The 14523-nt window shown below is 35.9% G+C and overlaps 3 protein-coding genes across 11 annotated transcripts in view; 2 read left to right on the top strand and 1 right to left on the bottom strand.

Annotated features, from left to right (window-relative positions):
• The window catches only part of LOC106142593 (cryptochrome-1), a 29515-nt gene extending 20166 nt beyond the window's left edge, over positions 1–9349 (top strand). For 4 of the 5 annotated variants that reach the window (XM_013344406.2, XM_013344407.2, XM_060946825.1 and 1 more), the window contains 7 exons: positions 324–397; positions 1318–1444; positions 2004–2186; positions 3203–3370; positions 4666–4789; positions 6103–6162; positions 6981–9349. In XM_013344406.2, coding sequence (XP_013199860.1) covers positions 324–397; positions 1318–1444; positions 2004–2186; positions 3203–3370; positions 4666–4789; positions 6103–6162; positions 6981–7091 — 847 coding nt within the window. In that variant the 3' untranslated portion in view covers positions 7092–9349. The remainder of the gene's footprint in view (positions 1–323; positions 398–1317; positions 1445–2003; positions 2187–3202; positions 3371–4665; positions 4790–6102; positions 6163–6980) is intronic. The other variant, XM_060946823.1, reaches the window with a different exon arrangement.
• A 43-nt stretch (positions 9350–9392) lies between these two features.
• On the bottom strand, positions 9393–12797 carry LOC106142187 (cytosolic Fe-S cluster assembly factor Nubp2 homolog). 3 transcript variants are annotated; one of them, XM_060947008.1, is made up of 5 exons: positions 12781–12797; positions 12519–12630; positions 11911–12181; positions 11057–11228; positions 9393–10726 (listed from the first exon to the last, which is right to left on the bottom strand). In XM_060947008.1, exons 2-5 carry the CDS (start codon positions 12627–12629, stop codon positions 10489–10491), a joined length of 792 nt encoding a protein of 263 aa, XP_060802991.1. In that variant the 5' UTR covers position 12630; positions 12781–12797; the 3' UTR covers positions 9393–10488. The 3 variants fall into 3 exon arrangements, with proteins under 3 accessions (XP_060802991.1, XP_060802990.1, XP_013199329.1); XM_060947007.1 differs by lacking the exon at positions 12781–12797 and adding an exon at positions 12705–12773; XM_013343875.2 differs by lacking the exon at positions 12781–12797 and adding an exon at positions 12705–12769 and having other exon boundaries at positions 12519–12637.
• A 272-nt stretch (positions 12798–13069) lies between these two features.
• LOC106142600 (protein tweety) overlaps positions 13070–14523 on the top strand; it is a 62906-nt gene continuing 61452 nt past the window's right edge. For all 3 annotated transcript variants that reach the window (XM_060946929.1, XM_060946930.1, XM_060946928.1), the window contains exon 1: positions 13070–13376. The gene's annotated coding sequence lies outside the window, so the exon portion shown is untranslated. The remainder of the gene's footprint in view (positions 13377–14523) is intronic.

Here is a 14523-nt window from a genome sequence, read left to right as displayed (position 1 = left end):
ACGGGTTGCCAGCTCATTCGCCGTAATTTATTTATTTATTATTTTTTCGTAGTATAATAATATATATATAAGTTATTATATAATATATAGTACCCGGTCGACCGAGCTTTGCTCGGTCTACCAGAGATGGCGCTGATATAGTTTCATAAAACGCGGTTTTTAAAATGTTTATATATCTTAAAAATCGTTGGAGCCGTTTCCGAGGTCCTGATTGTATATATATACAAGAATTGTTCGTTTAAATATATTTATAAGTTCGTTTGTTGTTTATGACTGAAGGTGTCGACTCAATTGTCAAATAAAATGTCAAATATGTTTTCCAGGTTCTACTGGGCCGTTCAGGATTTGTTCCGCAAGGTGCACCAAGGTCGGCTGTCATCCACACATTTCATTACGGGTAAGGTTTCATTTATTTATTTTAACTTCATTGCACAAAAACAAATGTACAGTACAATTGGCACAAAATACAAATTTAGGTAATGCAGAATTGGCGGACTTAATGCTAGAAGCATTTCTGTGGGTATGAAAATAGATGTTGGCCGATTCTCAGGCCTACCCAATATGCTCACCTAATTTCATGAGAATCGGTTAAGCCGTTTCGGAGGAGTACGGGAACGGACATTTTGATACTACAATTTTATATATAAGATAGATAGATGTAGTGTGGTTCTAGGCACCAATTATAACAAAAAATAGGACCACTCCGTCTCTTTCCCATGGATGTCGTAAAGGTAACTAAGGTATAGACTTATAAACTTGGGATACTTTCATTTAGGCGATCGGCTAGCAACCTGCCACTATTTGAATCTCCATTCTATCATCAAGTCAAACAGCTGTATGTGGCCTTACATTACAGTATTTTCAAGACTGTTTGCTGTGTCTACCCCGCAGGAGATGTAGACGTGATTATATGAATGTATGTGTATATATTTTTTTTGAGATTGTTTGCCATAAACACAAAAGATTATGTAGTAACACTAGTTATAATGTATTTTTTTTACCTTTAAACCTTGGGGTTCTTAACTACTTGAATTCATAACCTTAAAAAACTTATCCTACTAATATTATAAATACGAAAGTTTGTGAGTCTGTCAGTATGGATGTATGTTACTGTTTCACGCAAAAACTACTGAACCGATTACGATGAAATTTGGTATGTTGATAGCTGAAGACCCAGAATAACATATAGGCTTAACTTTTTATCTCGGAGTTCCCGCGGGATTGATAGGGTTTCCATGCGGACGAAGTCGCGGGCGGCCTCTAGTTTAATAAATATAAATATATATATAAAATAAATATATTGAAAAAAAAATTCAGGTCAGCTGATTTGGCGCGAGTATTTCTACACGATGAGCGTGAACAACCCGAACTACGGTCAAATGGCGGGGAATCCCATCTGTCTGGACATCCCCTGGAGGAATCCTGAGGGGGATGAGCTGCAAAGGTTTGCTGTTTATTTTTCCGTTATGTAACTACTACTTTATATTGTGTGCTGACACTAGAAAGGAGTTTATAATCTATACAGGGTGACATTTAAAACAACTGCATCCTTTTAAAAATAGACTATACCTATGCTTCTGAGCCATTTGAGCCTATTTTTATTTAAATTAAACGTCATCGTTTTCACATTTAAAATACCCTCAAAAACTACGTCACACGCTTTAATACAGACCAATACTACAAAAACAAATTAAAACTAAACATGTAAATAAATGTCTGAAAAATAAATTATTTATGAATGAGAATGAATGGTGTCGTTGACCTCTGAATCTTACGCGTCGCTTTTCCGCCGGCCGGGGTGATATGACGTATTTAGGATCGTGGATTTTGATACTTTAATTTTTTTCGTACTTTCTGAAATATGAACTGATATTTTTCTTTTAACGTTTTTAAATATCCTTTAAATGAGTACACTTAACAGTTAAATTTATGCAGTTGAATTATAAGTCACTCTGTATAGTAGTAGTACTAGAAATTACATTTTCAAACATTATTATGTGTAGATGGACCGAGGGTCGCACCGGATTCCCGTTCGTGGACGCCGCTATGCGTCAGCTCCGCACCGAGGGCTGGCTGCACCACGCCGTGAGGAACACCGTCGCGTCCTTCCTCACCAGGGGCACGCTGTGGCTGTCCTGGGAGCACGGGCTCAATCACTTCCTTAAGTATCTGCTGGACGCTGATTGGTGAGTGTCGATAATTGTTGGACTGTTTTTTTGACACGTTGTTTCGTCCGGCGCGAATTTAACGCCATCTATTGGTACTGTGCCGTTTGGTTTTCGGCACCAATAGGACCACTTCATCTCTTTCCCATGGATGTCGTAAAAGGTGACTAAGGGATAAGCTTATAAACTTGAGATTCTTCTTTTAGGCGACGAACTAACAACCTGTCACTATTTGAATCTCAACTCTATTATTAAGCCAAACAGATGAACGTGGCCTTTCAGTCTTTTTAATATTATTGGCTCTGTCTACCCAAGGGATATAGTCGTGATTAATTGTATGTATGTATTATATAACTCTGATCTACAACCATAACGAATAGATAGAGTCAGGCAGACGTAAGTCTTTTAGCAAGTGATTATGAGTCTTCTCAATATTTGTCCTTCCCGAATAAAATAATCAAGGAAATGTACCAATGAAAATCCTGTTACAAACCTGTAGTTGCCTAAATGAAGAATCTTAACATAATAAGTCTATCCCTTAGTGGCCTTTTACAACACCCATGGGGGAATATTTACAATATTTGTGCCGGGAACCACAGGGCATAATACATTCATTATTTATAAATGGCAACGTAGGCTATTTCTACAACAACAACATAGGCTATTTCTACAACAACAACATAGGCTATATCTACAACAACAACATAGACTTTTTCTACAACAACAACATAGGCTATATCTACAACAACAACATAGGCTATTTCTACAACAACAACATAGGCTATATCTACAACAACAACATAGGCTATATCTACAACAACAACATAGGCTATTTCTACAACATCAACGTAGGCTATATCTACAACAACAACATAGGCTATATCTACAACAACAACATAGGCTATTCCTACAACAACAACATAGGCTATATCTACAACAACAACATAGGCTATATCTACAACAACAACATAGGCTATTTCTTCAACAACAGCATAGGCTATTTCCCGTTACAAACCTGTAGTTTCCACAACAATCAGGTCGGTGTGCGCCGGCAACTGGATGTGGGTGTCTTCGTCCGCGTTCGAAGCGCTGCTGGACTCGGGCGAGTGCGCGTGCCCCGTGCGGCTCGGCCGCCGGCTGGACCCCAGCGGGGAGTACGTGCGCCGCTACGTGCCGGAGCTGGCGCGGATGCCCGTCGACTACATGTGAGTGCTATTTGGTCATACATACATATAATCACGTCTATATCCCTTGCGGGGTAGACAGAGCCAACAGTCCTGAGCAGACTGATAGGCCACGTTCAGCTATTTGGCTTTAAGATAGAATTGAGATTCGAATAGTGACAAGTTGCTAGCCAATCGCCTAAAAAAAGAATCTCAAGTTTGTAAGCCTATCCCTTAGTCGCCTTTTACGACATCCATGGGAAAGAGATGGAGTGGTCCTATTCTTTTTTGTATTATAAAGCTGAAGAGTTTGTTTGTTTGAACGCGGTAAGTACGTGCGTTTGAACGCGCTAAGTACGTGCGCCGCTACGTGCCGGAGCTGGCGCGGATGCCCGTCGACTACATGTGGGTGCTATTTGGTCATCTATACTTATATTTATGTTATAAAGCTGAAGAGTTTGTTTGTTTGAACGCGGTAAGTACGTGCGTATGAACGCGCTAAGTACGAGCGCCGCCTCGTGCCGGAGCTGGCGTGATGCCCGTCGACTACATGTGAGTACATTTTGGCTTAATGATAGAATTGAGATTCAAAGCCAAAAAGCTGAAAGTGGCCATTCAGTCTTTTCAAAACTGTTGGCTCTGTCTACCCCGTAAGGGACATAGACGTGACAATATGTATGTATGATATTTGGCTCAGTTGCGCCGCCCTAGTCATCATCCTCCGCACATTTGTCTCAATTACGCCCTCTCTGGTCGTCATCCTCGTGACAATGTCCAAAATGTCCCTGGTGTACGTGTGAAATCATCTGAGTTAATTCAGGTCCCTTTGGCCTCTACCACGTCAAGAGTTGGCGAGCCAGGAAGTTACAGTGGAAAGTATGCTATCTGTCTTCCATATTATTGTTAACAGGGGATCTATACCTAAGTGCTAACAGATGATCTTACGGGGAAGGAAAAAAAAATGAGGAAACCTGCACATTCACGCAACCTAACCATGATCCAATACAGGTTCAGGTTCACCTGCAAAGTTTGCGGAGGTCAGACGGGAGTAGCTTCGTGTAAAAACCTGACTCACCCAATCCAGGATCCATGGTCAAGGGCGTACCCCTCCTCCCTCCTCCTAATACCTCCTCTTATGTTCCATCATGGCCAAATATTTATTTATTTAAAAGTCATTGCACAAAATACAAATGTATAGCACAATTGGCGGACTTAATGCTGGAAGCATTATCTACCAGTCAACCATTGGGTCTGACAGAGAACTTTATGTGGGGTTATATTTCGTTCATCATACAGAAATTTCGTTCTTTATCAATATAAATATCCTTGATTTTCAGCTATGAGCCCTGGAAAGCGCCAATAGACGTTCAGGAGCGTGCCAACTGCGTGATCGGCAAGGATTACCCTGGCCCGGTGGTGAACCATCTTGCGGCTGCGCAGACAAACAGAAACGCCATGAAAGTGAGTTTGTTTGTTTGTTTGTTTCTATGTAGTTTGATAGCTTTTGGCTTCTGTATTACCTATATATAACTTCTATATTTTATATTTAGTATTATTAAAATATATTTTTTTTGTAAGAATAGTGATGGGGAAATTATCGATAAAATATTTATAATACTATCGATATTATCGGCAAAAAATAATTTGACTATTCTCTCAGCACAATTAAGAAATAAATGAACTGTATCTCAACATCTCGGTTTCGATCCCCGGGAAAGCGAAATGTTGTATTTACTGTTACCAATTAATAAAGCTGTTTTATGGCTATTAAAAATGATGTACAAGGTAAGTAAAACCTTCTGGATTTATTGTTATGTCAAACCGCAAATATTATTTTTTATATTTCAATAAATTGCAAGTACGATGGTACGATACGTAGTGTTGATATAAGTCTATATACAGTGAATATGCTCATAGGCTTGTGTTTTTGTGTGATTCGCTTAGCGCGTTACAAAGTCCGACCGCACACTTGTCCTAAAAATCTAAAGCTATATATACACTTTTATACATAGGTGATTTGAATCGCGAAATGAAATATGGAACTTATTATTGGTATCAGTTGAAATCTACTGCGTTAAACTATCTTCCTTTCACGCTCAAGTTTTTGGACACATTCATACTTTCATTTTTAAATAATAAAATGCATTTCGATGATTTTTAAGTTGATAAATTAAATTCCATTCTATTTATTAAGGTTCTACAGTAGAAAAACACAACTAACAGACTGGACATGATTAACTTAGGCGAAAAATCAACTTTGTATCGAAATATGTAAATTCTCTGTTTTTTTAAGCATAAATACATATATTATTATGAAAATTTGAGCGTATAGGAAAGTAATGAAGCCGTCTCACCGCTCCTTTGTAAATCAACACATGTATTGTGTGCTCCCACAGTGTATTATGGTCAACAGTGTAGGTATAACATGTTCTGACAAGCTTTAAGTAAAAACAACAAATAGACCTAAAAACGCCGTTTGTACCTCTGCTGTTTTAGACGCATTACGCCTCTCACTATCAGTCAACTTTCCTAATCATTGATAGGTAGAATTTGTTCTAAATTTGCTTGAAAAGCTTGTCGGGGTATTTATGTGATGTCAAACTATCGATAGTTATCGGCGTAATACTGTCGATACCTTTTCAACGTATTACCATATTTTAATGTAATCGATAAATTACTTTTGATGCATATATCGATATCGATAGTGACCCATCGATCTGCATCACTACTGGCCTTAATACACTGTGTTGCCATATTCCCCTTATCTTCCGCAGAAACTGAGGCGGTCCATACCAGGACGGCTTCAGAAGGACAAGTGGTTCGATGTAGTCGGGGTTCGTACAAGTGTGCCTTTATTTACGCTTCAAAACGCTAGTGCGCATGTGTTAACGATATGGCGATAGGTCAGGTCGAAAGTATTCTCTCTCCCTCTCTTGATTTGATGATTTACAAGGAAAGAGTGAATAGGCACTATTTGAGCTTACGTCCACTAACTTAGGCCTCATCTTACTGTTTGCAGACAGATTGAGGTCAAGTGCACGCTTATACTACTAATATTATAAATGCGAAAGTTTGTGAGTATGTCAGGATGTCAGTATGGCTGTTTGTTACTCTTTCACGCAAAAACTACTGAACCGATTACAATGACATTTGATATGTAGGTAGCTGAAGACCCAGAATAACATATAGGCTACTTTTTATCCCGGAGTTCCCGCGGGGTTGATAGGTTAGGGATTAGGGCGGACGAAGTCGCGGGCGGCCTCTAGTACTACATAAGGAGACAAACTATAGTCTTTTAAAAATTTCCACGAGAACGAATCCCGGACATTTCTAGTATTGTAAGTATCACCAAGGTGTTTGGAAATGAATAAAAAAATGGTAAACTAATATTGTAAAATGTAAATAAAACAAAAGATATGACAATTATTAAGTGTGGTTTTGAAATGTCCCATAAGAAATAATAAAAAAAAATGAATTAGAATTTGAGCATTGACTCCACTTGTTAGATGCCAATTATCCGTTGCAAATGTTACAATTATGAATAAATAAATAAACAAACAAACATGTTACAATTACGAAAATTCTCATTAATGTATATCTAACATTTGTTAAAATTTCATTCTCAAACTTTTAAAATACAATCTCTTCACAGGAATTGCGCAATATACTTCAAAAGGCGCCGCCACATTGCTGTCCCTCGTCTGAAGATGAGATCAGGCAGTTCATGTGGATCAACGAAGATCAACCTGTGGGCACTGCGTAAATTGACACGAAGAATCACTATAATACATATATACATATATAATCACGTCTATATCCCTGGCTGGGAAAACAGAGATAACAGTCTTGAGACTATAAGGCCACGTTCAGCTGTATGTATGACTTAATGATGGATTTAAGACTATTCTAAGAAAGTACATGACTATATCAAGTTTTCGGTTATCGTCGCTGAATCATGGGAGGAGTGCGCTGCTCTCGCGTTTACTTTCCCTAATAATGTTCCCTTTCTTGACTCTACAAAATCTGTTTAACTGTCCCTCTAGAAAGATAGATAAAACGTTTATTCGACAGACATAATACAAATAATACAATAACAAATCCTTAAAACTAACACAGGTGTGCTGAAGTAAGTCGAAATGGTCATAAAGCGATCTTTTTGCACAAAGAGTACAAAAAAGCTCATTTTCAGTTATCACCCTTAACTTCTGTATGATATTGCTTAATCCTTTTCTATAGCGGGGGCTAACGACAAACATCAATAGATTTTAAGAAAGTACAGTCAAGTGGAAAGGTCAGAAATTATTGCGGCTACATTTCTACGTCACACGTCATAAGCCAATCACAGCGAAGTAAGATACTGCATCAACCAATAGCAGATTATCTCCGATTGGGTACCCCAGGCATACCACAACAGCCTGAAGAAAGATCATATCTTTATTCCTCCCTCTCTTAGTGCATCCCTAAACTACATAAGGCTTGTAGTTGTAGGTTACATCCAAATTACGAATCACCTATACCCAGTGGTGTGAGCTGTGTGTCGGTATATCAGACAGTTAATGTTCTCTTTTATAAATTTAAGATGTAGTATTTTTTTTAATTAGGTAAGGAGATATCAAATATCCTGTCCGTATCACGGACATCCTTTTGGGAGATTCGTGTAGGTCTAATTTATGGGTTTTTAAGTAGTACTTTAGGCTAAACTAAACCTTAGTTTTATTATGTCCGTCTTTCTGTCTGTAGCTTAGAATATAGACTAGAGAATGTACTAAGAAGTATAAACTTGATATGAAAATAGGTTGATTAAGTCACGTTCAGTGTGTTAGCATATAAATTTGAAGAAAAATAATTGGGTAGGTACTCCTTTATAGTATGTCAGGATGTTTAATGTTTTCGTTAATACGAGTTTATTTGGTAGTATATATACCTATATTAGATAAATATATAATATACCTACATGATGTGTGTAGTATCAATATGATGATAGTTTTTGAAAGTAAATATTTTAAGTGATAAATACATAGGTATCTATTAATCTGTAGGAGTGTACTAGGTACACACGCGCGGCACCTAATTTGACCTATGCCCAGAGACAAGACGCGATATAGCAACTAAAAGTTTAAAACTATTAATACAGCGCTGTTAAAATAAAATTTTAAGTCGCTCTTATACTGTCGAATCGCTTTTGTCTCCGGTGTGAACTGACCCTACGAGTATAAATAAGAGGTACGGAGAATGTGCAACATTTTTCAAACCTCCACCATTTAGTTCATCTTATGTGCTGAGTATTATTCTTATGGTCCATATGAGACCTAGAGACCTAACTATATGTTCCTCTCAAGTCTACGGATTTGACATGGCTTGTTTATGGAGCCGAATTTGATACGATCTGATGATTGCCAAAAGTAAGTATTAAAAAAAATTGTAGTTCTATAAAAATATTTCTTTCCAAAAGTATGAATGTGATTTTTGTGCCAAATATATATAATTTATTTAGTTAATGACATTTCGAAGGAAGCTACTTTATCAGGAGTATCATTAGATTAAATTATTTTTGTTCTAGTAAAAATGACTTGTTAAATAAATGTACTACTATTTTGATTGTTAAGAGATATTTTGTTATTAATATTTGTTTTTCTTAAATATTTTTTATTGATTCTTGAGAATTCGGAACAACATTTAATGAAGCCCAAGCATTAGCTTCATTTAGTTGTTTTAATTTCCATTCAATATTGTTTGTTGGATGAAGATTTACATATTCCATAGAATTCTATACAAGTCATTGACTTTCAAGTAAGTATTTTAAATGTGGAAATTTTATCCAAAACATATACCTATTATGTAGTTTTTGGATGAATTTATAATGTCGACTTATTTATACAATGTATAATCTATTTAAATCAATTTTATATGAAAATTAATCGAATTTATTTACAAGATATTGTTATTCTAAATAATCGGGGTTTAAATAATGTTTAGATTTATATAAATTTGTGCATTTATAGCATATTTACCTATGTGTTTGGTGGCAAATAAAATACATTAAATGTGTACAAAAATAGTTTTATTTACACAATTCTCGTACCAAAATCAATTTTTTTTACCCAACAATGAAATATAGGAATAGGAATGTCATACATGCGATAAAATATTTTTTCATTTATTTTCTTCATATAAAAACATAACATAAGAAACCTCATGATCTATACATTTTAAAACACTTAAGGTCATAAAGGTTTAAGGCTTCTCCAGCGACGTGTGTAAGTGTTGGGGCCACTTTTTATTGCATAAATTATTTGTCCTATTGTTGGCAATAACAGATCTCAAGGCATAATTAATTTTTGGCATATGGGTAAATGGCATAATTAACTTTAAGGCTTTGTAAGGTTGGGTTAATTATGTTTCAAATAGTTGTGCGAAAGAATGTTACGCTTAAAATCATTATGCGATAATACCATATGCTGCATTATAAATAAATAATAAATAAATTTATTTATTCAAATTCAAATTCAATTTACAGCAAGACAATATTGCTATGGCTTAATTTTTTATGCTTGTAGTTATAGATGCCCGTAAGTGTGGTAGTTTGTATCAAGTCCAGAGTTTTATTTCGTCAAAAATTATAAATCAGGACTAGTTGTCCTCATCAGTGGTATTGTACAAACAATGTCTCATGGGTCTCTTGTTCTTGTTTTACTATAATACTTATTTCTCAAAAAAGGATTCTAATACAGCTTTCTAAGGGTCTGGGATAGTAAAAACCACAGACTTTGTAAAGATACAGTATGAACCATAAATAATGTAATACATATATGTATATGTCACAAATTACACAGACCGAGATATCCTGGCCCGGAATCAACCAGGTGATCTTTTGTTTTGATTGGGTAGCTTTTTTGACTAATGACCTAAAGTATCAACAATCACTTTGGAAGAGCCTCATGCCCTAATGTTATTAAATAATTAACTTTTGCGCGAGGTTTTCGGGCGCGCTCATGGGAATTTAAAAAAGTTAGCCTATTTCTGACCTCTGATAATTAAATATCATCAAAATCAGCGAACAATTTAAAAATTAAGTTACAAGCGCGCAACGGATAGACTTTCTCATTTTTATTTATTTATGGATAGTAGAAATGCTTTGGAACATCTTTTTTAACTTACAACTACGAATCCTCATTCCCAGTACTATTAGCCAATAACGATACTAAATCATTAAAAACTTTGCTAGTCCTCGATTCCGGTAATTCCTTTATAGCCGCTACCCCTTTCCCGGCCAGTATGCCTATACGGGGGTCGATCGGGACACTGCCCAGAAATTGTATCTTGAAAATTTCAGCCAGGGACCTGCCTCCTCCACTTGAGAATATGTTTGTGCATTCACTGCACGTGGGGCATACATATCTGAAAGATAATTTATGATGAGGATATGAAAGGGAATCACTTGTATAAAGCACTCATAGGTATAGCTTACACGAACCTTTATCAATGTTGCCATTGCAAGTTCTTTTTAAAAAAAGGGTAATTCTTGCGTTTTTCTTGGACTATGCTCTTGTGGGAGTTTCCAAAAACCCTTTTAAATTTGTTAATTTAATTTTGCTATATGGTAACAGCATGTTTATGAATTATCCTAACTAGTATAGTCATAAGTACTGCACAAGTAAGCAGTGTTATAAACATGCATTAGCTTTAAGCTGCTAAGGTATTCAAAATAAATAATAATAATTAACTCACCCACACATATTCTCAAAAATGCCGAGTATAGGAATGCCAGTTCTTCTGCAGAAGGTGACCTCTTTGCGGACATCCTCAATGGCCACCTCCTGCGGTGTAGTGACAATCATAGCGGCACACTGAGGGAATTTACGTAGGTTCTCCATAATGGTAATATGTTCGTCTGAAGTTCCTGTAAATAATAGTATAAATAGAACCCACATTAGAAATTACAATTTATTGATACTGCGACTAATGCAAACCTCAACATTAATTAGTGTTTTCTCTTGTCTCATCAATATCTTATACATACATACATATGGTCACGTCTATATCCCTTGCAGGGTAGACAGAGCCAAAAGTCTTGAAAAGACTGAATTGCCACAATCAGCTATTTGGCTTAATGATAGAATTGAGATTCAAATAGTGACAGGTTGCTAGCCCATCACCTAAAAAAGAATCCCAAGTTTGTAAGCCTTTCCCTTAGTCGCCTTTTACGTCATCCATGGAAAAGAGATGGAGTGGTCCTATTCTTTTTTGTATTGGTGCCGTGAACCACACAGAAATATCTTATCATATCACTTATCACTTTTTTCATGATATGTATGGCACTAATTACCAGCTATGAGTATTAATGCGCAAAAATAATAAAACTAAATCAATACTAAATCAATACTCAAGGCGTAAAAGGCAAAAAAAGTGAGCATGGTAAGATAGGCGAGTAATAGCAGTAAAATATATAAACGAATATCAAATCAGATCAAAAAAAAGAAAGGAGATAATGTATGTTATAGTAAAATTGACTTATATGTAACCAACCATTCTCCATCTGCCAACATAAGCTTAGAAATACTAATTATTCATTTGGAACTTACCAGGGGGTGTATCAATAATGAGGTAATCTATGTCTTGCCAGCAAACATCTTCTAGAAATTGCTTGATCATGGAGGTTTTCTTTGGCCCTCGCCAGACTACTGCATCATTCCTTGAATTCAACAGGAAGCCAATAGACATAACGCCTAACTTCTGCTCCTTGTCCAAATACACTGGGATCCATCCTTCATCACCTTGGTGAATATTTTTACCCTCTAAATTTAAAAGATATGGCACGCTTGGTCCACATAAATCGACGTCAAGTAAACCAACCTGGAAAATAACTCGCTACATAAAAACTTTTCTTCTCATTACAAAAGCACTTAACTTGCTTTTGGCAAAATTTAATCGAAGAAGCTGAATATTGATTTGTATAAAAGGGAAATTATTCCTAGGTTATTTTGGACATTCGCGTAGTCATTTAAAAAGGCCACTTCTAACTTCAGCTTCTGAATTAGACAACTTCTCTCGCATTGCTGTTGACTTTGTTCTCGGTCTACCCTCATCATGGTCGATGATAATCCTAAAGATGAGAGTGACTTTAACCTACATTTAATTGAACGTATAAAAAGCACATACTTAAATATATTTGATAACATCAAAATCTAACCTTGTAGCCTTTTTCTTTCAGAGTAAGAGCCAATTGCGTACTGACTGTCGATTTCCCAACACCTCCTTTTCCTGAGAGGACTAAAATTATTCGCTTTGCCTGTTCTACCATGCTGAATGCTGAAATAGAATATAAATTGAACTAAATTTGATTGAACTTACGAAAATAGATCATAGAAATGAGTACCTAAATCAGAAATTCAAACTTGAAGAAACTCTAAAAACCAACTAAAACATTTCGGGAAAATAAATTAATAACTCACATGACGTCTTTGACAGTGACAGGACAGTAGACAGCCTACTTTTTTCATAAATATGCTCTGACGTATAAATATTATTTATTGATCCATAGATCAATGTTTACGCTAAATACAGAAGAAACCACACGGATCCTGATCACATCGAGCTCGCCACGCCGGTCAAGCGGTTTCAAGGTCGGACCGGCTTGAGTGGATCACCAAGAATTGAAATCTGCATTAGATCCAGCTCAGTGCCTACCTACCCTTATAATTTTTGACAGCGCAAGCGCTAGCAATCTGCCAGCAACAACGGCAGCGGTGGCGCTCTCTACGAAGATTTTCAGTTTTGTAAAGATTTTTGAGGCGGAGGTTGTGCGGGATTTTATATATTTTTTGTATTGGGAAATGCAATATTTTTCCTATTACAACTCGAGTTATTGGACGTTTTATGACATAATTAATTTATGATACCATAACTGTGCTGAGTTGCCGTTTATTCTAAGTGGATTGTTTGTGACAGTGTGTTTTATTTGCGTAGAATTTTAGTTGGTGTGGTTGTGCAAGGATTTGTCCCTTTGGCTTTTGATTTCGTGCGTTCCACATCTTATGAGATTCAAGAGGTATTTATCGACATTTCATAGTTATTATCATTATGACTAGGCTGACTATTATGTCTTTGATATTCAATGCTAAATCTTATAAGAGTTCAAGGCATTTAATTCTGCATTTATCATGCGGGATGGGCCCGGCAGGCCCTCCCTCCTGACAGAGGGATGAAAGCACTCGTGCAAAATATCATTATTAATTGGTACTTTAGAATTGGCAATAACGATCAGTTCAAATAGTCATGTTTATTTTTCATATATATTATATAGATCCTAGGGATATTCTTATAACTGTATCTTGTACACATTTAACATAAAATAATTGATCGTCGTATTAAAACCTGTATAAAGTTTGGTCTGATACTTAAACTAAGCAGCACATAGGTTTATCTTGCTATAAAATTCCAATAGGTATCTAACTCTTAAGTTTCAAATTTAATTTAAAAATGTTCAGTAATTTATATGTTAAATTAAATTTGACAATTTAAGAAAGGAGATTCTTCTTTTACAAACCAAAAAACCAGCAAAGTATGTCTCAGTAGCATCAGTTTAAATAATTTTGCTTCCAATAAGCTATGACTGTTCTTGACTTTGCAAAAAAATTGACAATATTTTGCACTTTAATTTAATTCCACAATTAATTCATCAAAATCAAGTCCAGTCCAAGACAGGCCTCCCTTGATTTCTAAATATCACTTGTATTTCTAGCTATAGCTACTTACAACAACTATAAATATATATTTTATTGGAACTCATAGTGTTTCTTTTCTTTTCACTGCTATACTTATATAAACAGTGCCAGTAGTCACAAGACTAATGCCTCATTAAGTATTCACTAAGTCCATTGCCTATGTGAATTTCTAAGCTTTTCCATTTGTTCACTTTACTATCTGCTCATGAAGTGAAGGAACCTACACCCATTATCCATACCTATAATAAAATTGTAACTGACCAATATATGTATGTGAAATATATTGTATATCTCAATTCTATCTTAAAGCCAAATAACTGAATGTGGCCTATCAGTCTTCAAGACTGTTGGCTCTGTCTACCCCGTAAGGGATATAGACATGATTATATGTATGTATGTATGAATATTCCAAAAAATTGATATGGGAGATCTTTATAAGACCAACAGTAGCTGAATGTGATTTTTAGAATT

This window comes from Amyelois transitella, chromosome 12, assembly GCF_032362555.1.
Source record: "Amyelois transitella isolate CPQ chromosome 12, ilAmyTran1.1, whole genome shotgun sequence".
Lineage (NCBI taxonomy): Eukaryota > Metazoa > Arthropoda > Insecta > Lepidoptera > Pyralidae > Amyelois > Amyelois transitella.
This window is presented reverse-complemented; position numbering and strand designations above follow the sequence as displayed.

What these genes read in the sequence shown, in the direction of transcription:
- LOC106142187 (XM_060947008.1), bottom strand. Translation starts at nt 12,629, where the DNA reads ATGGTAGAACAGGCAAAGCGAATAATTTTAGTCCTCTCAGGAAAAGGA. An exon ending in TGAAAGAAAAAGGCTACAAG is followed by an intron (nt 12,182 to 12,518) that starts GTTAGATTTTGA and finishes GTTATTTTCCAG; the next exon opens with GTTGGTTTACTTGACGTCGA. An exon ending in CATTATTGATACACCCCCTG is followed by an intron (nt 11,229 to 11,910) that starts GTAAGTTCCAAA and finishes TATTATTTACAG; the next exon opens with GAACTTCAGACGAACATATT.